General features: G+C 37.7%; 1 protein-coding gene and 1 long non-coding RNA gene across 7 annotated transcripts in view; one reads left to right on the top strand and one right to left on the bottom strand.

Annotated features, from left to right (window-relative positions):
* CLIP-190 (Cytoplasmic linker protein 190) overlaps nt 1–25,194 on the top strand; it is a 56,042-nt gene that overhangs the window by 5,885 nt on the left and 24,963 nt on the right. Inside the window, exons 1-5 of one of the 6 annotated variants that reach the window (XM_074087690.1) lie at nt 7,265–7,372; nt 8,737–8,799; nt 9,027–9,101; nt 9,968–10,057; nt 11,269–11,421. In XM_074087690.1, coding sequence (XP_073943791.1) covers nt 9,994–10,057; nt 11,269–11,421 — 217 coding nt within the window. In that variant the 5' untranslated portion in view covers nt 7,265–7,372; nt 8,737–8,799; nt 9,027–9,101; nt 9,968–9,993. Of the gene's footprint in view, nt 1–7,264; nt 7,373–8,736; nt 8,800–9,026; nt 9,102–9,967; nt 10,058–11,268; nt 11,422–25,194 lie in introns of those variants that run through there. The other 5 variants (XM_074087686.1, XM_074087691.1, XM_074087687.1 and 2 more) reach the window with 5 other exon arrangements.
* On the bottom strand, nt 12,943–25,189 carry LOC141428021 (uncharacterized). Its single transcript, XR_012451395.1, has 3 exons — nt 24,040–25,189; nt 21,129–21,430; nt 12,943–15,488 (listed from the first exon to the last, which is right to left on the bottom strand). It is a non-coding gene; the product is annotated as an uncharacterized lncRNA (long non-coding RNA).

Here is a 25,194-nt window from a genome sequence, read left to right as displayed (position 1 = left end):
TTATACATTAATGATCTACCCGATATAACTGATCACAAATGTATACTGTTTGCGGATGACACTACAGTATTGTTTGAGTGTAATAATATGACCACTTTTGAAAATGACATAAATGTAACTTTAGCACACATAATTGAATGGATGGAGAAAAATGATTTAAGAGTTAATGTTTCTAAGACCAAGGCTATTCAATTTAGGACAAACAAAGGTAAAAAAATACATTTGAATCTGACTTACAAGAATGATAAAATAGACTTAATAGACACAACGAAGTTTTTGGGCATAGTACTTGATGAGCACTGTAATTGGAAGAGGCACATTGACCTGGTGTGTACAAAGGTTAATAGATTTGTCTATGCACTTAATCGGCTAAAAAAGATCGCGTCCTTAAAGACAGCTTTGAGTGCTTACCATGGTTATGTTTCCTCAGTCTTGCGCTATGGTGTCATAATTTGGGGTAATTCTGGAGAAATTGTAAGAGCATTCAAAGCTCAAAAAAAGTGTATAAGAGCTTTAACTGGCATTGGAAATAGGGAATCATGCAGGCCTATGTTTAAAAAACTTAACATTCTTCCACTACCATGTATTTATATCGCTGAATTATGTATCTTTGTTAAAGCAAATATTCACTACTTTACTACTATATCGCACATGAATCCCAACGCAAGAAGCACGCGGCTTAATAAATTGCGGACAATAAAAAGCAATCTTGCCTTCTACCGCTACAATGTCGGTGGGATGGCAGTAAAAATTTATAATAAACTCCCAACTAATTTACTAGAGTTGCCGCCTAAAAACTTTAAAGTGGCTATCTTAAAATTCTTGCATTCAAACAATTTTTATAGTGTTAGTGAGTACTTAAATTATGAAAAACAATAAATATTCAATACATATATAATTCTAGCTACTTAATTGTTAATGACATCGAAATGTGAACATTATTCTACTTGTAGCTTTATTTACACTAAGAACATTTTTGCATGCCTACTTCTATAATATAAGGTAATTGACATTATTGATACTTAATTGAAATTTAAACTTATCACCGCCTATTATGACATAATGTTACGCAAATAAATATATTTCATTTCATTTCATTTCATTTAGAGTTAAGAGCGAATTTTTTTTATTAAAAGACGATCCACCAGAAAGGTTTCGTAAACCTAAATAATTAGTAATTTTCAAAAATACGAGTATCTTAATTCAATGAGCCATTAGAATGCTTGAAAAAAAACTTGTTAAAATTGTATTTTTTAGTACTTAATAAACGTTATTGTTTCTGAACATAATCTTGCGAAAACTTTGACGTGTACTTAAATAAAAACATATTGTATTAAACTTAATGTCAATGATTTTGTAATTAATAATAGTCGTAATGATTTTTTAAATTGCTGGATTGTGTCCTACGGTACCTTGAAGCAGCACATTACTCTTAAAATATTTTTCTTGGCAGCTATATAAAATAGAAGAATCGCTTAAACGTGATAAATCACGATTTTTATGTTCATGCTTTTAAGTTGTTTTGAGATAGGGTAGGGCGGGGCACATTGAGAAATTTTGGAATTATCGTCTTGTACTTTCGTGATGGTTTGCGTTAGAAACATGAAATCCGTTTTGATTGTTAGGAAATTTATCTGGGAATAAACGTCTCCAAACAGATTTTCGATATTCTGTGTTGTTTAGCAGAAAATCACTTTAAAGTGAACAAAGGTAAAGGTCACTATCGAGGTAAGTTGAGCATGTAGGTATATGAGGTAAGTTGAGCAAGGTGAAAATTGTATGAAGAAAAATAGTTAAATCATCATTATTTATTGCTTATATTTCTTTATTACACAGAAACTACAATCAGTCTTTTAATCACATATTTTAACGGAGTTTTTGACCCCGGAATCACGTTTCATTAGTTAGGACTCAAGAACTGCCTGTCATGGTACCTAGTAAAGTAGATAAACTTCAAATTATAATGTAATTAACACTTACTATTATCTTAATATAATACTAGAATGAGATCAACAAACTAGATTTGTTACTTCTTTGCAACGAACATGTAATCAGTTCAAACAGTAATGCTCAACTTGCCCTGTCAAAAACTGACCAACTGCCCCCTGCCACGTTTTTTATTAAATCTTAGATTATAATAAAATTGGTAATACCTACGACAACATACGTATTAAAACACAATAGACACGTAAATTTACTAAGTACTTATGCTTACCTGATGCCTGAAACATCTGTTTTCAAAATGTTAGAAGTAAAATACCACAGCTAACTTTTTTTACTTTTTAACTCTTAAAAAAACAAATGACGCTTGTCACCAACTCCTACGTCGCGCGGCAACAGGTGATGGCGGAAAGTGTTCCCCTCCCCTGGACCTCACTTTCCGCCATTTGATGTTCCAACGTCGCGTGTTTAGTTTTGGAGATATTTCGAATGCTCAACTTACCCGCTTACTCAACATGCCCCGCCCTACCCTACTCTGAAGTGGTACCTATCAAATTTCCATTACAGGCAGTTATTAAAGGCGGTTTAGCTGATGTTTGATCAAAAAATATTTATTAATTGAGTTCCATCCGAATCGGGGATAATCCGGACTGCTGTTGAACTTTTATGTAATCGATTGTGTATTTATTGGGAGGCGTAGGCGGCTACATCAGGTGCGACGGTGTAAATTGCTTTATTGACTGGGCACTTAAGTCAACGTTAGTTTACAACGCGCGCTTACAAGTTCAAGGCGACATTTAGCCTGGGGAACTCCACGGTCGTATTCAGCAGAGCTCTTGAAATTTGTATCGCACATTACCTAGCTCTCGCTCTTGCTTGATATAATTCAATATGTTAATTGTTTTTCAGACGGTAACCGTGCAAGCCGGTAGCTATCTTTGTTTGTCTCGAGAATTTTCCACGGCTGACACATCTTGCGTGTCAAGTCGCCTCAAGTTCTATTTACTCAGTTGGTCTGCTACAATTCTAAAATCCTGTATATGTACCAACACCGCTGATTCACGGGTGTTTACAAGTACGTACAAACATACAGCCAACGTACTATGAGTATAAGGGTTTACCTAAATTCTGTTCACAAAGACACGCTATTGTCACGAAAATTCATTTGTTGGTACAAGTTCTGATTATTCGCACACTTAAATGTTGCCTCCGAAATATGTTCACTCAGTAATTACCGTATAAATTTTGTCAGGTAGGTACGAAATATGCAAACTGAAATGGGCAAATACCTACGCCTTGCAAACTCTTCGATATTGGATGCATTTATCATTGCCGGAGATAACGATCAACACGGTATTTCTGCAGCCGAGCCGTGAGAAACAAAGAAGACTATTGCACGCGCCCAACTGCCTATGCCCACTTCGTGACCGGTTAGCGTCTAACCACTGACTGTAAGAGACATTTATCACTTCTTATAATGCCACCACGCTTTGCAGGCCCGCCCGTAATTTTAGAACTTTATTGTAGATGGTACATTTTATTTATCCGTGAGTTACGAGTGACACTGTATATCGTGTATTTCTTTTAAATGGATTGTCGCTATTTGAGTTTCACTTTAAACTTTTATGTTATCTACGACTGTAATGGCCTTTTTATGGCGATATTTGGCAAGCGTTTTTAGGACGTGTTGAGAGATAACTATCAAGTGTCAAGTTGCTCAAGCGTCAAGAAAATAACACTTGTGATTTATATTATATAACTTTTTCATGGTATAGTTACCCAGCAAAAATATTGATACGACCATATCTTTGAAGTTACATCATTCTAGGCTTAGAGATGATTACTAATGTTTGAACTTCTTAAAAGTGTTTGATAAGCCACAGCATCGCTGTACCAATTTATTACGGTCATTATACCCAAAGCCTTCTTATACCTACCAACCACTGCAAGCGGAAGGGCCTCCATCGAGCCCGTTAATTCGCAATGGCAAACTGCATAGATGTGCTTTCACTGATGAAGTCATAGGTTTGTTACTCTGTTCCACGCAGTCCGTTACCTCCATTTCCTCTCATTACCCTTTTTTAGTGGAAGGCATTAATTTATTTCCTAATAATAGTTGTTACTGTCATTTCTTAGGATAATGAATCTCATTGTCATTCTAATCAGCGTTTGATTTCGGATTAATTATCGCAGGTGTAGATACGTTGTTGATATTTGCGATGCGCGGCGTGGGCTCCCGCGATTCATTACGGACCATTATAACGCGGGGGCAAACGTGCTGGGGCTACTGATCGCTTTTCGTACCATACACGGCCTAAAGGGCCGGCCCGTCAATCATACTGCATCCATTAATGCAATTAATTTGACGATTACATTAATTATGACCTGTATCTAGAAGTAATTTACTAGGTACTGCCTCTTTTAAGAAGACTGGCGCGCGATTAACGAAGTTTAGCAATGTTTTTACGGAATTAAATATCGTTATATAATATTCAGTTAACGGTTGCTTTTGAATAATATATAGAGGTCGCTGCCTCTTTTGTTTGCTGTTTATTCTTAACAGACACCTATAAATTAATGCTGCAAGAGGTTATAAATCTTGTAAGTTTGTATGGGACATAAAATTCGTTACCGAACTCACAAGCAGCGCCGAATCTTAAAACAAGACTGTTTTTGCAATTGTTTTCAGTTCATGAAACAGCTTTTTGTTTGAAGCATCCAAATTTGGTGGTAAATTATCGGCTGTCGGTGTATCCGCAGTCTCTTTTTGATCAGAACTTACATTGTTCCTTACGGCATGGCGTGAGTCACCTGCATCACAAGAAACCTATACAGAATCACCTTAACAGGTTGTCACATAGTCCTCAATAAATATTTCAATTATTATAATAGCCCGGTAAACGATCGTCTGAAACGTGGTATGAATCATCGGTATTTATTTATATGGCCGGGATGTAATGTTTTTCATTTCATTCGTTCGTCGTTGTGGGACGTTGTTCCCGTTCGGCAGGATCGCGGTAGTCATTGAGGCGCCAACTCGGTCACATTGGATTATTTTTGATGCTGAACGAGTAGTTTAGCGAACTCCACCTATGTTCTATTATTTTATAATAATATATTTTCTGTTAAACATCTCATAATCGCAGTACATAATCCATCTGTGCGTGACTTGAACTTGTAAAAGTATCCGACCGTAAAAAGTTGCTTCCAAATTTCACGCTTATTCCGTTAATAAGACTTGATTGGTGGTCAGTCTGTGAATGAAATAGGTTTCACGTGGTCGAACAGCTGTATATGTAATTGGCATTAAGAATTGCATCTGTCCTACTATATGGACACCTACTACCGCATCAATGCCGTTATGTAGACTGCAAAATTGTCCTCAATTGACGAATTAGTCCACGCGTAAGTGAACGCGACCAGTCATAAATGGGTATACCGCAAGTTGCAACTGCTACGGAAGAAATATCCGACGCGCAATAATAGTGCCAAAATAAATTTCTGCCTTGACTTTTGAATTTGCAAAACATCTCATTAACATACAGTACTCGCTCATAAAAACTTGAACTTGACCACAAAACATAATGTCATTCCCCGACAACTTCAAGCATGGTTTGTGTTCAAGTTGTTTGGCGTGTCTCGTCCGACCAACGTTAACGAAATTGACAAATAATGAATGTTCTTTTATAGCAATTACATCATTTTCTGCGAACGAAGATGTTCGTATAAAATTTACATCATGTCATCATATTAACATGTTGTTGTTATGTACCCACTCATCATGTACGATACATATTATATATTCTGCTATAGTTCATACCATCCCAGTCTATATTACGTCCCACTGCTGGGCACAGGCCTCCTCTCAGAACAAGAAGGCTTGAGCCATAGTTCCCACGCGGGCCCAGTGCGGATTGGGAACTTCAGACGCACCATTGAATTGATTATTTCTGCTATATTAGGTAATGTTAAACACTCGCTGCCCACAAGCGGTAAAGTTGTTATTGTTTACATATATAGTGAAGAATAATAATGCCGCGGTTTCTAATTAGTTCTGCGGGTTTACTACCATAGTATGTTAAAGTAAGGGTTGGGAGGTATTCGGAGTTAAGTACTCGGAATTAGGTAGGTCACCCACGCGTGTTACTACAGAGGAGAGCACGAACGCTAGCGTGGGATCACCACGTTGTTTGTTGTGTCACCTGCTGACTGCCGCCACACGTTATGGTCATTACATTATTTATGATCAGATATAACATTTGACTCATAAAACATTTTACATGACCATCCAAACTCACGTCTTCATTATTGATAGCAGCGATTCGTCCTCAGCTCCTCCCTAATTTGTTCAAAAGTATGAATCCAATAATACTATGACGAATGCCTTTTTTACCATAACAATGGTTGACAGTCATTTGTCCGACAAACGTGAAATAATATCTCGTTGTTATGTTAATCTTGTCGATTTCATTTAATGGCGCCAGTATGTTTGACTGTTTTTCAGTGTCGCGGAAGTTACCACAGGCCGATTATAAATTATTATCAAGTATGTAGGTATCTTTTTTGCGAAGTATATCACACGTTCGCTTTAAAATTTGCAAACTACGCAGTTTTTACTTCGGGGAATAATATTTGTACCTACCTAATTTTCTTCATGTAGTCTATTATTGGAAGGCAGAATTAAATGATTTATTAGTTACGATACGACATACTGTCTGACTATGATAACCGATATATATAATGGTTTTTAATTCAATGATCATCAGTTTTCATTACTTAAGAGTCGGAAGATGATATTGGTTAAGGATTGGTCGCAGAAACGTTGGCGAGACACAAATATCTTGATAAATATTTAATTGTAGTTATTTGTGAAGATAGAGTCACGCAGTAATTGCAGTGTCGTGTCTAACTATTATTACCAATTTAGCTTTTATAACTGCACTTTGCAATTATCTATTTGCAACAGCGACGTAATCTATACTTCAATGTTAGTATTTATTAGCGTGTTGTTGCACTTGTTTATAGACAGCAATATTATCATTGAAAATGTTAATTTGATAAAAAATGCATGCTCCTTACAGTTTTATACAAACACCAGAAGAGCAAAAGGTTTAGTTCAAAGCATCAGTTGATCGGACATGTATACCTAACCTACCTAGAGTCTGTATTAAAGTAAAAGTGAAAACTACTTGAGCTGTCATTGGATCCAGTTCTGATCTTTCTACGGCAGCTTCCGCGTAGGTACCTTCCGGCAACGGGTGTATGTAGCGTAGGGCCGCGATGAGCCGGGTTATGACTAGCGAGCCCACGCGAGGCGGCAAGGCCCGGTGCCACTGCGCAGTAGAGATAGATGATTAATCTCTCGGACTCAGTGCCGGACACACGCTAGCTCAAGCCGGCCGGCTCCGCCTAAGTCGCTCGCTACAGCTCTGTAAGTGACAACTTGCCCCGTGTCGTGTTATTTCATAATTTCAACGTTCAAGTTTCACTTGATAATTCAATTACGTCTACCATTTATTAGATAAACGCAAGATGTCAAAGTGTTCTCCTGCAGCCGTAAAAGACAAGAAAACGAATAGTTAAGGGAGGATTTTACAAAAAGCTTAGTTTATATGTATTTTTGAGTGAAACTTTTGGACATTTGAAACTTTACAGCCACTTGACCAAGCACAACAAAGTGTTTTTGACCGTGAACGCGCATATTTTAAAGAAGATTTATTTGTTGCACAAGTTTTGTTTCAATAGCAATTATGTGAAAAAGGACATAATAAATTCATTCCGCGTTCCGCCTGCAGGCCTCCAATAACATTTTTCATATCAATAATAAGTTAAGACTACATATTTACAGCTTTTGCTGTGAAAGTTTGGGTCATGGAGTTCGGACGCTCACAAACTTTGGACATATAAAAAAAAAAATTCGAAATTACCAATGACCATAGGGCTGGTGCATTTCTCGCCCAACGTGTTGGAATCACGATCCAGCGCGGAATGCAGCCAGCCTTATGGGCACTCTTCCTCAGGGACAAGACTTGGGCGAACTGTATATATAGTTAATTTATTTTAGGATAGTTTAGTGTAACCTCAATTGTTCCTTTTAATAAAAATATAAATTTCAGTTAAAGAGACGCAGTATTGGCATTAATGATCGATCGTGCGATAGAACAATAATTTTACTATATGGATTTATAAATCACATTTGTGAAAATTATTCTTTTAAAACACTCGGGTTTCATCAATGGTTTATGAATCACACTGAGATTTAGAGTTCAGTGCCTTCTGCGTGATATCTCGATACTACATTTAGTGCGACCTAGATTATCAAGTCAAACATTCGACATATTGAACTAGTATTCTACATATACATAACTGTGTAGGTAATGAAGCAGAACAAAACTGACGCCATTCAGTAAGCCTTTGGAATAAACAGACCAAGTTATGTCTTTATTAACTCCTACCGTAAATTGTTGTGAGTGCTGTGCCTACTTCGTCGCGTCCGCGTGCCAGCTGCGCCAGCTCCGCCGTGGGTGACTCCCACACATTCTGCTTTACCTACTATATGATTTTATCGAACTCTGCCAAATATGAATTGCAAACTAGCAAGCCCAAGTATTATGAAAACGGTCAACATTATAGAGTCGTGACAAATATTCCCTTTTATTTCATTGTATCATTGTCTGCGTCTATCTGATTTTCATAATCTTTATTGTTGTTACAATTCCATCATCTATCTATGTTATTATGTCGGCATGCTTATTTTATTATTTCGCTTTACGTGTTACTGTTTTGTTGTCATAGACGGCAGCTCGTCGGACGCCGTGCGGAAACTCAGCGACGACTTATCTCGAAAACATTTGTCAGGTGAGTAACATTTCATTTCACGGTCGAACACTTGAATAGAGAATGATTTCAAAAGAACCTGTAATGGCACGAGATCACTTAGCGCGAGCATGATACATGCTTCTGAATGGACGTTTGGCACGCACTTCAAAATCACAATCACCTAGTCATTGTATTGTAAATAATTTTAAAAGTTTCACGTTTTCATAATGTCTTCACGCTTTTATCTGTATTCGTCCGCCGAGCAGATCTTATTGAGGACGAGGAAGACGAAGTGTCGAGCAGTCTGCCGGACAGACCGCGGACGCATCGGAAGGCATCTAGTAAGTCTGTCCTGTTTCTATATATAACCCCGGGCTAGCTCCGGACGCCGGGTCCTAATGGTGCGGGTTAGAACTAAGAGCACACGCACGAGACATTCTGAGGTGGTGGAATCTTGTCAATCTCAACAAGTTGTAGATAATGCGCGTCTAGATAGACTAACTCAAAATTAACATTTTAATGAAAACATAACGGAAAACCTGCAATGTAGACACAAAATAAAATACTTATCTGATAAAATAAAGCACGCCGGTCGATGAAATTTAACAGTCATTTTACGAGCGACATCGGTTGTGAATGCCTCAATTCCAGTCCTATGTCACAACACCGCGCGAGCCGCCCACGACCGCCCATCAAATCTTATGTCCGCAATTAACAGCATTGTCTTCTCGTCCGAACTATAACACTGATTGTTTAGCTCTTTTTACAAACGCCACGGCTGTCATTTCATAATCGTTCAATTCAATAAATAGTCGCTTGTATTTTTTATGGCAAGGCTAATTCAAAAGCCTGAGTGTCTAACACGCAAAAAAATATTGCGCAGTTCTAATAATTTAGGTATTCTCTCATAATATAATAATAATAGACTGGACTGGTTTAACAATTGCATGAAAGAACGATAAAAGTTATTAATCTAAAACAATTTCGATCGTATAAGTAGATTAAAATCAACAAAAGACTAATTTACTAAACTTGAGATAAATAATTCCAAATTTAAGAAATATTTTGCAATTCAAACAAACTTTGACCTTTTTTAAAAATCCCACATTAGTTTGGAAATGCACGTATTGTGACGTGTGAATTAGGTGTTTGTTGTTGTGTTGAGTAGTGGCTAATGTGTGTGTGTGTGTGGCTTGGTGTGGCGCAGCGAGCAGTACGTACAGCGTCACATCGATGGACGCGCTGTGGGAGAAGCACCCGCGCCGCCTCAGCGAAGCCGGCCTCCGCAGGTCCTCAGGTAACACTTCACTTCACATTCCTGCCATTAGTTCCACTATAGACTCCCAGTTCGAGGTTGTTATTACACTGAACAAAAATTAAACGTGATAAAGTCAGTTTACGCTGAGAGGTTGAGACGCAGCGAGGCTGACTTCATTAAGAAAACACGTCAAATAAGTACTCATAGATGTACCTATACTCTTAACGAAATTCGCATCGCGTTGCAGTGTAAACTGACCCATAGATCAGGTATTAAGAGTAGTACTGCTCCATTTTCACATATCCAATGCTCACTTCGCAGTGATGTTGGATTTACGACCTTATCTGTACATCGCATTATACACCTGAAGGTGGCACATTTGAATCATTATCAATATTCAAATGCATTAATCGTCCTCGATTAAGAAGTATCTTTCTAGGGCTCTTCGATTAACCTCTTTTTGGTTTGCTCCAAATTCTATCGTGGAACTACTGGCTTAGCAATTGTTTATTGCAATTCGCAATGCAAGTCATGCACGCTCGATTGCCATTGCCACATTATCTACACATCATTAGATGTTCCAACTATTCATTGGTGGTTATGTTCAATTTGCTTGCAATGTTGTGGTGTTTTAGCATTGTTATGCGATATCGAGTTATGATGCATATTTTTGTGTTTGTTTTGATTAAGCTCTGATTATTTAATTTAGTTTTAACAGCTTCACACTTTAGTTCAAGTCAACTGCAGTTTGATGCTCCCAGCAATATGAATGAAGCGAAAGTTCACTCCGATGTAACCACGCGATGTGCATACGAGAATGCAAATCGACCCCAGTGACCGTTGCACTTGCACGCACACGCCTACGATTTATTCCAATCGTGTGCACATCATAAACCTGCCCATAATCGGATCAAGCCTTATACGTATCTATTCAAATAGCAGTTTATTGTGCACTTTCTTAATGCACTCTCTTGGAGAAAATATTTTAAAGTGCTTAGAAACTAAATAGAATACCGATAAAATGGTAATGCAAAAATAACAATATTATTTTAATTGTTAATGGTGTTGTTCAGTATTCATAAAATAAAAGGTGTATGACCGTAGACGTACATACCTACACTTTTTGGGTACTTACTCGATTTTTGCATTATCATTTTTAAGTCGTGGTATAATATCAAAATAAGATTTTGTTTTTCTAAATGTGATTCAAATGTGAATCCATTGTTTTAACATGTGCTTTGACATTACAGACCACAGTGTCGTTCTGACGGAAGATACAGACAGCTTCATAATCGGCGAGCGCGTGTGGGTGGGCGGCACTAAACCTGGTCAGATCGCGTACATCGGAGAGACGCAATTCGCGCCCGGCGACTGGGCCGGCATAGTGCTTGATGATCCTATTGGTAAGCCAAAATAATATTACTATGTATCGTGGGTTTCAGGTATGAAATAATTGTTATGTTCCGCATTTATCAAGAAAGTTTTTGGACCAAGTTTAAGGGGTAAGCTCCTGGTTAGCTCATGAGCAATGTCCCGTTAGATGGCGCTGTTATCAATAGTTCCTTTTTTCAGGTTTTTTTCGTAAATTATGAAGAATTATTTCACCAAAAACTAATGGCGGGAGTACCTAAGCGTAACCGATTTTTGACCCCACACTCGAAATGAAATATTCCGCCAAAGCCGCAAACGAGGTGCTTTACTTTGAACGTCAATTGCGGCCGTATACGGACACTAGGAGCTCACGCACACACTCAAATAGACAGCGCCAGCTAGCGAAAGTCTATTGCGACACTTAGCTACCCGATCGGGGTACTCCTTCGAGTAATATTCACATTTTTTTATCGAGTCACGAAATTTTGTACCAACTGTACTTTACTCGAAAATTTTACTACGACCTATAAAATCTATAAGTATTTTATTGATAAATAGAAGCAGGGTCTTGGATAACTGTTCGCATATTATAATACGAGCCAAACGCCTTTCAAGTGTTCATTATATGTGTACGATAAATTGAGAAATTACCGAGATTCTGACCACGGTTTCTTGTCTTGGTTGATGGTCTTGCTATTATTCAGGTTATATTTATAGTTACTTTTCGTAGTTACTACCATGCTAAAGTGGTCATGGTCGTCGGTTGAAAATCAGTAGCAAATCTACAGGACGAGTTTCTTGGGAAAATAGTGCGGAGGTTTGTCCTTACCTTCCACGCCGCAGAGCTGGAGTTTGGAATTCGTAGTTGGCAATAGAGAGCGCTGCCACCAGGGCTCTTAGTCACCTTGTACGACACGCACAGGAATGCACAGGCAATCAAGTTTATCAAGGGCATCCGTAAGGCCAAAGTCCCTTAAGACACTGTTACACATGCTCTTTAGTAGCAAGAAAGCATGCTACTATTGAGCAAATGCTAGCTAGTAGCATGTGTGAACAGGACATGCTACTATCGAGCATGCTTATTAGTGGCAAGCTCGAGACGGGGTGGAAGGGGGAAAGGTATTAAGCAAGTGTGAACGCGTTTGCTTCAGTCCAGTAACGAGCATGTGTAACAGTGCCTTTAGACATACCTAATATTTTATGAACAGTGCTTCGTGTAAGCTCTTTCTATCAAAAGAGGTAATAAAACCATACAGAGTTTACTATCCTAATTATCATCATCATCATCACTCAATTTCTGTGGTAAGACTTTTAGTAGAGAATTAGTAATCATAAGCTGCTAATATCAATTATTAATAAGTTGCTAACCATGAAAAGAGTTGACGAAGAGTTTATCTAGGCTTTTGCATCTGGATTTCTCAGTTCGTATATATAATTACTAGCTTAATCCCGCGGCTTCGCTCCCGTTGAAGAAAAAATCTACTCTGTAGTGTAGGTATTCGAATTAAAAAAAAAAACTTCTTGCACCTCTGCGATCCTCAAGAAATACGTTTGCCAAATCTCATGCATTTTTAGGCCATGTTTTGCCTTTATAGGTATAAATAAATACTTACGAAATACTTACATAACAGCAAAAGTTCACCCACTCGCCGATAACTGGTATCAAATTGCGGTAAAAAATTATCCCGTGCTAATTTTGTACCTACTTATATAAATTGATTTTGTTAGGATATCATAACCGATGATTTGGCACAATCAGCAGAAGACTACGAGCAGTTCCAAAATCATCTACACTCCCTTTGTTACCTTCGAGTCGAAAACAGTTGTCGATTCGTATCATTTATCTACCTATAGTAAGTATTATCTGCTAGGATTTTTTTCCGATCCAGCAGGTTTGTAGTCGTGCGTACTGGATTATTGGCAGTGTTTCCTTTGGATGTTCGTGCGATGGAACTATTGCGTTTTTTTTGCATTAGTTCCTTTACAAGACTTGAAGGAAAAACTGCGTTTATTTTTTAGCCTTTGTTCCTTTCGCAGTAGCATCTTCAGTTCTTGCAAAGGTACAAAGGCGGAAAAATCCCGCAGTTCTTTCTTCAAGGTCTTGTGAAGGAACTAGAACTACCGCAAATAATCCGTCGTACTTGCAGACTACGGGCACGTTCAGTTTAGCTGACACGTCATCATCGGAGACAGATGTTGCATCAAACCTAATTCGAAGCAGTCAAGCTCATAGGTAGCTGAACAGTTTGATACTTTGTCACAGCAAGCTACAGTGCTAAAATGAGCATTTCTAAAAACGTTTGTACATTTGATTTGCGACTCCGATTTGGGTAAAAATTTGCAGGTAGATAGAGTGAATCGTTCACTCTGAGTTTAAATAACATAGTCTCCCGAAATGTCCCAATTATGGAAAGTTCCTTTTTTGTTACCGCAAATCCGTAGTTTTGGTAACAAAAAAGGAAATTTCCATACAAACCAATTGGGACATTTTGAGAGACTATGTTATTACGGCTCAGTATCGTTCACTCTACATACCTGCAAATTTTTATCACAAATAGGAGTCGCAAATCAAATGTACAAACTTTATTTAGAAATGCTCAAATAGTTTTACATGTCCTCAAATACTAAGAGTAAAAAGGGAATGTCTTTACTTTGCTACTTTTTGAGCGCTCTTTGCCTGTAGTATCTACGGCTAACTAGTCTGGTTGACCGGGCAGGGGTATAATTAATTTGTAATTTTCCCGCTGGTACAGTAAATTCATATCCCAATAATCATGCCAATTATTATGCATTATAAATCAAGTAAGTATTTTGGAAACAATATATCTTTAGACACGAGTAATATTTACCTCGACGTTTCGGCAACATTACAGTGGCCGTGGTCACGGGTAGACTGAAGTGTGGGGTGACAAATAAAAATGACCAAGTGCGGGTAGTTCGAAGGACTCGCGCTGCTAGGCAGACTTGACACCCCACACTTCAGTCTACTCGTGACCACGGCCACTGTAATGTTGCCGAAACGTCGAGGTAAATATTACTCGAGTGTGTTAGCGTGATAAGTCCTGTGCGTGGTATTTTGATTAATTCCAGTTTCTTTTAATTATTTTGTTGCTCTATTCCTCTCATCTGTCCGAGCACGCGAGCAGGCTGCAATTACCAGGCCCATCACTGCCGTTCCGCCTGTGACAGTTGCAGTTCTACCATACAATCTTTTCTTTGGGGTAAGTAAAATGCAGTACGTCGCATTAGACAGCGTTTGAGAATAATTATCAGGATCAGGAGGGGGTCAGGTCTGCTAGTGAACAACGTCGGCATTAGATTCAGCTAATACTTTGAGAACAAAAAAAAGGTATAAACTTTGTGATACAAGTTAAATATGCCCGCTGTCCAGTCAATCAACAAGCCAACCGTACCACTAGCAATTAAATTTTTTTGAGCTTGACTGTTAGTCAGTATCTAGAACCTACAGTATTTAATTTTGCCCTAGGTTTCTCTGCTGTCAACCGTGCGGCACAGTTAGATCTATGTGATACGTTCCTACATAATATAATAACATGCAGTACACGCCCTCCTCCACCCCCTCCTCCTACATGAAATAATATATATATCACACAATACCTAATAATAGTTATATAGGTATTTGTGACAGCTAGTCGAGCTTGTGTGACATATACTATACATACATAATAAAATATTGTTTTACATGGAAGAGAAAGAGAGCGGGCGTGTATGTAAACTTATTGTATAGATATTTCACATGGACGTAGTTGTCGGGCACGGTTCGTAGCGCAGAAGTAAAGTAAAAAATATTGTTGTCAATTTATATGAGGTTCCGCAAATTAACAAGTTCTCTGTCCCGAAGCAATGTGCAGCGTTCTTTTGACACGTCGCCATAGTAATGATAAGGTAATATAATATCCCCGTAGCAATTTTCATTGTTTATCTAAATGTGGTTCAAGAATAAAAATAATTATTATAATGTATGTAATAAAGTTTATTATTTTTTCGAAAGAACAACTCCATTATTTACATCACTGGTCATATGGCACATGTGCCTCATGGACGCACCAGTAAAGCCACGCATCAAGGGTCAAGGAACCTGGTAACACCGAAACCACTCAATTATTCAAGTATTTATTTCATTTCGTATTTGTTTCGTTGAGATATGTATGCATAGGAAAAATTCGTGTCTAGATTCCTGTCCAGCGGTGGTGTAGGGGTTATAGCACGCAGCACGGATTGCTGAGGACCTGGGTTCGATTCCCAGCCCTGGTCTCTTTTTCTGGTTTTTCTGTGCATCCATGTCTCAGTTTGTATTTTCGATATGGTTTCACGGGATACCCGTAAAAGTAACAAATTTGGAGTTGAAATAAAAAATACAAAAAGACTCCAAAAAACCAATCATAGCCTATAATATAATGCAAACTCAAAATCAAACATTATTATGATGCCACTATAATGAAAGCAGTGACGCGAAAGATACAATTTGTAAGCGGAGATCTTATAAAACTAGCTACTAGTCGCGTGCACCTACCATGCAATAGTCCTAAATACAAAAGTCAAGGTATCAGAAGCTTAAAAATATATAATTTGTAATAATAGTCACACATAATTAAAAAAAAGTAAGCTCACAATAAAAATTTATCAATATATGAACTTATACCATTCTTCTGATTTTGGTTCTTGATTCTGGGTATCGATGCGATGCGATGTCATTTTACACGAGTTTCCTTTTCTTCTGTAAGGCAACCTGACAGTTCAGTAGCAATGACACTCGAAAAAGAACGCCATACTACCTACTACAGTTATCGCGGCCGGCTCAGTCAAGAATGTATCTAAAGCTAGACATGAGCAAAGTCTAAACATGAGTGATATTAATCTCGATATCGATTGTCAATATTTAGTCATCCTGTGACATAGAGCATAACACTAACTCGGTTGTTAAAAAAATGAACATATAATAATTCTACTATTTTTCTACTACAATGTTTATGTTTCACGCAGAAGAAGATTAAAAACTATCGCGAAAAGACTTGTGCTAGCACGTTACTAGTGACAAAACAATAAATAAGTTTCGGAATAAGATGTCAAGTAAACATCGATCTATGCGATCTCCAGGGTGAGACAGCTTCGAAGTTGAGTGTCATACTTCCTGGCGGTGACATGGTGTCGCATGGAATTCACTCAAATCAAAAAATACTAAAATACAAAATTAGGTACAGTCACCAGCATTAATATCTACCACAGCGGAGCGTGCAAAAATATCTGACAGGTCCTTCCGGCCCTAGAAATAGAGTCGTGTCAGATATTTATGCACGCTTATTGTGTCAGATATTGGTGCTGGTGACTGTACATGAAAAAATTTTTTAGCAAAAAATGGAACCGACTAAAAAAAAACAAAAAAATATCAACTAGTTTGAAGTACTTTCCGGACCGTTTAGGGGCATACATGTCCAAATGTCAGAAAGTCCAGGTGTCACATTGTCCATGGTCAAAAAGTCCGAAGGATGAAACGTCCTAGTGTCTAAAATTCCTAGCGTCAAAAAGTCCATGGTCAAAAAGTCCGAAGGATTAAACGTACTAGTGCCTGAAAGTCCTAGCGTCAAAAAGTCCATGGTCAAAAAGTCCGAAGGATGAAACATCCTAGTGTCTGAAAGTCCTAGCGTCAAAAAGTCCATACACAAAAAGTCCAAAGGATTAAACGTCCTAGTTCTGAAGGCCTGAATCCCATAATGTCTCGTTGTATAAAAATATGACTAACACAACTAAATGATAAATATAACTGAAATAGATTAGAGAGTTAGATTGCTCATCTGCATTATTTCCAGTCTGTTATCTAACACCCTGAGACCCATTCTCAGTAAGATCCAGATGCATCTATGATGCTTCGTACATGTCATGTCGAGTCGACAAGAATTGACCAGCTGATCCAGTCATGCAGATGGACTGGGGCCTCATTCTACATTGTCTCTTTCCATATTGTTATCGTATTGTCTACGTGGTGGCAGCTCTTATTGACTTGACAGTAAAGGCGATCGAGTCGAAAACAATTCGATTGCAATAGGTGCAAACAAAACCAAATTAGAATGAGTGAGACCCCTGGACTCTCTGACATATGGACTATCCGACATTAGGGCATTATAACCTTTGAACTTTTTGACAATGGACAATGTGACACCTGGACTCTCAGACATATGGACTATCCGACATTAAGGCATTATAACCTTCGAACTTTTTGACAATGGACAATGTGACACCTGGACTCTCGGACATATGGACTATCCGACATTAAGGCATTATAACCTTCGGACTTTTTCACCATGGACAATGTGACACCTGGACTTTCTGACATTTGGACATGTATGCCCCTAAACGTACATTTTTTTGATGTGAGTTTGAATTCGATGTGACAATATGTCACCGCCAGGTAGTAAGACACGAAGTTGATTATGATATATAAACGCTTGTGTGGTACATACTATGAAATGAAATTTATATTCTTCATAACTTAAACGTAACCGGCGATTTTTTGATTTTTCTAATCTTCGCGCCATAAGAGCTATCTGCAAACTAAAATTCAAGTTTCTAAGAACTAGAAGTATCCTTATAGATTCCTCGGTTACGATAACTTATAAGAAAACATGTTTTTGTCAAAAATGGTATGAAATGTTGCCAATACAACATCAAAAACGTCGCAGAAAGTAACGCATCACGGAGACTAGGCTAAGGATCCAGGAAGTAACCTCGTACTGTCCAGTAAGTAAATATGTAATATGACAGTAACGGGCTCCTTAAAATTTTTGAAAAAAGCACGCGGGCCTTTTACATAACCATCATCAACATAATTTTTATCACCTAAATTATCTACATCCACTACATCATCATCGTGATCATCATCTTTATCATTATCTACATTATAAACATATCTTCATCTTCATCATCATCATCATATACATCGTCGTCATCGACACCATCACCATCATGAAATGAAATAAAATGAAATTATTTATTTCGCAGGAACATACACAGGTGTTACAAATATTACACATGTCAGAAGAAATATTACATAAGTACATGTCATGTTTGTTCTGCCCCAATCATCATCATCGTTTTCAGCATCATCACCATCATCATCTACATAATTTACATCATCATCATCAATATCATCATCTACATAATTTACATCATCATCATCAATATCATCATATACATATCTGCATCATCATCATTATCATCATCTACGTCATCATTATCATCATCTACGTCATCTATATTATCATCTACATTATTTACATCATCTAAATCATCATAATTATCAACAATCAACCGTCATCATCATCATCACCATCATCATCACCATGACTAACAATCATCATCATCATCATCATCACCACTGTCAACAATCATCAATCGTCATCATTATCATCATCACCGTCAACCATCATCAATCGTCATCATCATCATCGTCACCGTCAACCATCATTAATCTAATCATCATACACATATACATCATATATATATCTGCATTATCATCATTATCATCACCATGATCATCACAATGACTAACAATCATCTAATCATCATCAAAAACGTTGTAGAAAGTAACGCATCCTAGAGACTAGGCTAGTAGTGTCCAGGAAGTAACCTCGTACTGTCCAGTAAGTAAGTATGAAATCCCATTACAAATTAAGTACACTTGATATGTAATGGAATTTCATACTTACTTACTGGACAGTCACGTGTTCCAAATTAAAAAATTCGGAAACCGTCACAAACAGCACGCGAGCTGGAGGCAGTGTTGGGCGTAGTTAACTAGTATTTTTAAAATGGGACATGTCGTCACCATCACTATCATCATTATCATCATCAGCATCACCATCATCATATACCTCCATATTCATCACCATCGCATCACTATCAACCATCGTCATATTCATCATCATCACCATCATCACGATCATCATTACCATTACCATCAATTATCATCATCATCATCATCACTATCATCATAATTTTTCATCATCATCAATTTTGTACAAAAGTTCAAACACGAAGTGATAGAGAGAGACTAGGTCATAAAGTATAAACTTATTTGATTGAGTCATATTAATAACTTCAACGTTTTCCTTTGCCACTCCGCAAACACAAGTGCAAGACAACTGTGTTTGTGCGACACATGTGTGTGTGTCATGCAGTAATCCTCCCTACTACACTTTCATAAAAAGTCAAATTACATATGGTAAAGGCCTAACAAATAAACATATTTTGGTTGTTTTTGTTCTGTGAATATTTAATCGTCACTCAGAACACCAGAACACACATACATACAGAGCAACAAATTCACGAGCTGCATGACAGTCATGTAACACCATTAAATAATTTACCTACATATATAAACACAATTTAAAATCCTTCAATTATTGGTCGTTCGTTTTCTGTTATAAATAGAAGACTATTTTTTTAGTACCATAAAACCGTCCAATTTTGCCCTTGATATTTATTTTTCCCGCGGAGTTAAAATATAAGCTGTAACAAAAAGGCCTTGGCAGGATAAAAAAGGTCAAGTTCGAGTCGGACTCGTACATACGAAGGGTTCCGTACGTACAATGTTTTTAAAACAGTTCACTAATAAGTTTTAGCTACGCCTAGTAACCAAAAAACGCTGGAAAAAAAACACGTTTCTTGTATGACAACTCCATTTATTTTTTAATTTTACTTACTTTATTATTTGTATTTGTTGTTATGGAGGCCACAGTAATACCTACATAATCTGTTAACATTTCAAGTGTCTAGCACACACAAACATGTATGCCTAAACGGGGTAGGCAAAGCACACGAAACGTTACAGCTTCGGAGCCACTTTTAGCAATTTTAGGTTTTAAGTTTGACAAAAACGGTACAACAGTGACAGGTTGCTAGCCTGTGGCCTACGGTCCTCAGTCGCCTCTTACGACATCCACGGAAGAAATGGAGAGGTCTAATTCTAACCCGACATCACACGGGTAGCTATTACAGCTCAAGAGATAAAGCCCTGTGACAGACGGATGGACAGACAGACAGACAGACAGCAGAGTCTCAGCAATAGGGTCCCGTTGGCCTAACCATAAAAACTAAATAATAGTTACGAACCAGTAGAAGACAGACAGACAAACACACAGACAGACAGCAGAATCTCAGCAATAGGGTCCCGTTGGCACCCTTTGGGTACGGAACCCTAAAAAGGAGAAGCAACTCCCGTCAGGAATAAAGAAATATTCCGATATAAAGGGAAAAGAAAAGATTTATTCGTGACAACAGGGAAAAAAATATACAAAAATGATTTAGAAATGTGCATGTCACAAAGTGGTCACAAATCAGTCAATTTTGTTTTATTTCAGATATTTAAAAAAATGACAACTTGGGCAAAGTTATCTCAAAGGTCAAAGTTGTACGGTTTTATAGTACTTTATATATATGTACCCCTATTATCTCATCATCTGATATTACTGTAGTTTCATTCGACAAATAAAAACTTAAGATTGGTTTTTTGGAATCTTTTTGTATTTTTTATTTCAATTCCAAATTTTTACTTTTACGGTCATCCCGTAAAACCTAAATTGAAAATACAAACTGAAATATAGATGCACAGAAAAAACAGAAAAATAAGACCATCACTGGGAATCGAACCCAGGTCCTCGGTAATCCGTACCGCTTGCTATACCGCTACACCACTGATGGTCAAAAAATAAAAACTACATACCTGTTGGTATTCTTGTTTTTAGAAGCTCCACTAAAATTTCCACCCACGGAACGCTAAAAGAAAGATGCCTACGAAGACATTATTTCGTTGTGTACATCATATTTATTTAGAACAAACTTTATAACACAGCGTTAATAAATAAATCAAACATAGTTAATCAGTCAGATATTCCTTAATTTCTTGCATATCAACATTCAACGTTTCTTCTTTTCTTCACCTTGAATATTGCATGACAGCACCTAGGCTACTTCAGCAATATAATGATTCCAGGCAAAGTTATATGCAGTTAGTTAGCATTGAATCTGAAAGGAATTGTGTATTAATAAATACAGAAATAGTATTAGCAGACAGACTATAAGATACCTAGGTGTACGAATAAAGTGACCGATGCTTTTTAGTTACAGCATAAGGACGTAAATCAGACTATCAGTAGGTAAATCCCCTAATGTACCTACATACTGTTGCACGCAACTCTGTCAGCGTAGAATTCGTTTATAGCTATTCCGCGGGAATATTGCGATTAAAAAAAACTACCCTATGTTTTTCTACGGGACTCAAACTATCTGTATCCCAAATTTCATCCTAATCGGTTCAACGAATTAGACGTGAAAAGGTAATAAAGAAATAAACAAACAGACTAACAAACTTTCGCATTTATAATATGAGTGGGATTATTGTCTTATTTTAAGTCATCATCATCATCATCATCATCATCGGCCTATCTTAGCCCACTACTGGACATAGGCGTCTCCAATTGCACGCCACTGAGCACGACCCTCGGCCACTCTCATCCAGTTACTGTCAGCTACCCAGTGAAGATCATCGCTCCACCTAGTCTGAGGGCGTCCCTCGCCACGCTAGGCTTTTACTCGTTTACCTTAGCAGTTATCGGTTCTTCGGCTGATATGGCCGGCCCACTGCCACTTCAGTTTGCTTCAGTTTTAAGTAATCCTATAGAAATAGACGGACGGACAGCGTAATATCAAATTATCTGAACTAAGTCTTTGTGACAAAGTTTCTCCATGTCTTTCATTGAATAAAGTTAGAATTCGGCAGCGATGACATACGACCATCATCATCATCATCATCGTCATTAAGATCGGTTTGTGAACAATACTTATCTTTTTCAAAATATCCTGATATTGAATTTAGATTTTTGCTATTCCTTTCTGCCTGCATGTAAAATTTACAGAGATTAGTGATATGGAGATAGTTGTAAAATTAAATATATAACATTGAATACCCTGGGTATTAAAAATAAACTGGCCAAGTGCGAGTCGGATTCGCGCACGAAGTGTTCCGTACCATTATCTATACAACATTAGACATTAGCAAAAAAAAAACTTAAATATTTGTTTTATTCTGGTTTGAGTATTTGTTGTTATAGCGGCCACAGTAATACATAATCTGTAAAAATTTCAAGTGTCTAACTATTACGACTCAAGAGATAGAGCCCTGTGACAGACGGACGGACAGACAGACAGACAGACAGCGGAGTCTCAGAAATAGGGTTCCGTTGGCACTTTTTAGGTACGGAACCCTAAAAACTAAATAATAGTTACGAACCAGTAGAATTTTATGTAGGTACCTACATAATAAATCCCATTTTTTCCTTATCTTAAATTTCAGCTTTTTAGGATAAAAGGTTTGGTGTGTGCGTTGGTAAACAATAATTAAAAAAATAGGACAATGATGTAATGTTCACTTCGAAACACAGACAGACAGACAGACGGACAGACAGATGGACAGATCAACAGACGGACGGACGGATGAGCCGACGGAAAGGTACACAGACAGACTCACATACGCATAAAATTAACAACCTGTGTCACTCCTAACAGAGACAAATCTAACGATACCTCTTCTGATCTCTTTATCTCCTAACATGAGCTATTTCTCAAGACTCTGCTTCTAATTATCAATAAAATACTTATAAATTTTAAAGGTCATAGTAAAATTTTCGACTAAAGTACAGTTGGTACAACTTTATTCACCATCATCATCATCATCATCTCAGCCGTAGGACGTCCACTGTTGGACATAGGCCTCACCCACAGACCTCCAGTTGCTTCAACTGGCAGCAGCCTGCATCCACCGCGAACCTGCGGCTTTAACCAGGTCATCCGTCCATCTTGTTGGTGGACGTCCTACGCTGCGCTTGCCGATCCGCGGCCTCCACTCGAGAACTTTTCGGCCCCAACGGCCATCCGCTCTCCGTGCTATATAGCCCGCCCATTGCCACTTCAACGAGCTGATTCGCTTGGCTATGTCGGTGACCCTTGTTCTTCTACGTATCTCCTCATTTCTGATTCGGTCCCGTAGAGAAACCCCAAGCATAGCTCTCTCCATAGCTCGCTGAGCAACTCTGAGCCTATTTATAAGGCCTAAAGTAAAGCACCACGTCTCGGATCCATATGTCATCACTGGACAATAATGATGTAGTGTTCACTTCGAAACACAGACAGACAGAAAGGCGGACAGACAGATGGACGGATCGACAGACGGACGGACGGATACTTGCTAAGATGCATCAAGGCCTTGTTGCATAGCGTGCGAAAGAAATGACCATACATACGCTCCAAAACCATAACCCCTGCCGTTTCTCACACTTATAAATAAAATGAAAAATCTTGAATCACTTCATAATAGAGTACATACAGTACATACTCGTACATATGCAGACAGACGGTGGGAAGCGACTTACTTCTATGGAGTGAACATGTTCACGACGCTACTAAGAGTTAGGGAAATTTGGTATGTTTTCGTAGTAGGTTGCTGCAGACCACAAGTTTGGTACACACGATAAGCCATACTTTGGCCACCCAGTAGGAATGAAATTCTTACAGCCCTGCCTCTGGTGTTCTTGTAACAAATATTAATGTTTCTGACAAAAATGATAAAATAAACATACCCGTGTATCCAATTACATAGGTATTCTTTTCATCATCGAATCGTACATACATAAATAGTTTAAGAGTTGCACTCTTGCTAATTTCCTCTCGTCCGCCAACTTTTTGACTTCTTGATTTGTGTTCAAACCATAATTATTCAAACATAATTGCTTTTGAATATCAATCTCATTGACTTGACGTTGTGACAAAAATGTATTATAATGACGTTTAAATTTTACTTATCTAGCCAGTTATAATAATAAAAAAGGTACGTAAACTACTTCGATTGTGAAAACCTTTTTATTCACCGAGCCTAGATTTAGCGGCCGTAAAAATGCCGTGATATGTAGGAATTTATTTGAGCCTCACTGTAAAACTTGATATTAATACATACACATGCAATTTATGTTGAATGTAGACCTTATTTTTTAACTAATTAGTTTAGTGATTACACCTAGCACCTTTTATTGTGAAAATAAATATGCTTTATATAAATTAGTGGCGCTACTGTCTACGTAAGAGTAAATAACTAATATCTGTTCAGAATTTGTAAGTTGAATTTAAACCATTTGTCCTAAATCGAAGCACCGCATTATAATGTATGTAAAGTATGCAATGTTATAATTTTTGCCGAGGACTGGGTCTGTTACTTAAATAATTATTATTTTAAATGACAATTTTAAAAGTAACTTACCTATTTTTCGTCTTACTTACAGTTTGTGTCCTTGCATTAATCAGAAATAATAGTTTAGGCGTTTCAACTTCCGAAAATAACAGATTTAAAAACAAAAAAGTAAATACTAGACTCAGAAACTTGAACTTGATCTCTCAGTGATCTCATGCTTTCTTCATTTAGTTGTCGTATTATCTGAGCCAAAGGTGATGGTCACGTGACCACACGAAATAGTCTATACCAATTTACAATAGTTTGATTTTGTGACATTGACTCACGCACCCATATAAAATGTCACTACATGTTCGCTGCGAACACTGTCAGTTGTACTCATACAATGGTAAAATGCATCAAAATTTACTGCATCACGCTGCACTTTTGATGCAATAAAGTTACTTTTTTTTGGATTTTGCTTGAAGAGCATATCCATAATTTACTATTCTCAAAAAATCCTCTAAGAAAACATGTCCGTGGAAGCTATGCGGGGTGTCCGTAGGTTTGT

The sequence above is a fragment of the Choristoneura fumiferana genome, chromosome 5 (assembly GCF_025370935.1).
Source record: "Choristoneura fumiferana chromosome 5, NRCan_CFum_1, whole genome shotgun sequence".
Lineage (NCBI taxonomy): Eukaryota > Metazoa > Arthropoda > Insecta > Lepidoptera > Tortricidae > Choristoneura > Choristoneura fumiferana.
This window is presented reverse-complemented; position numbering and strand designations above follow the sequence as displayed.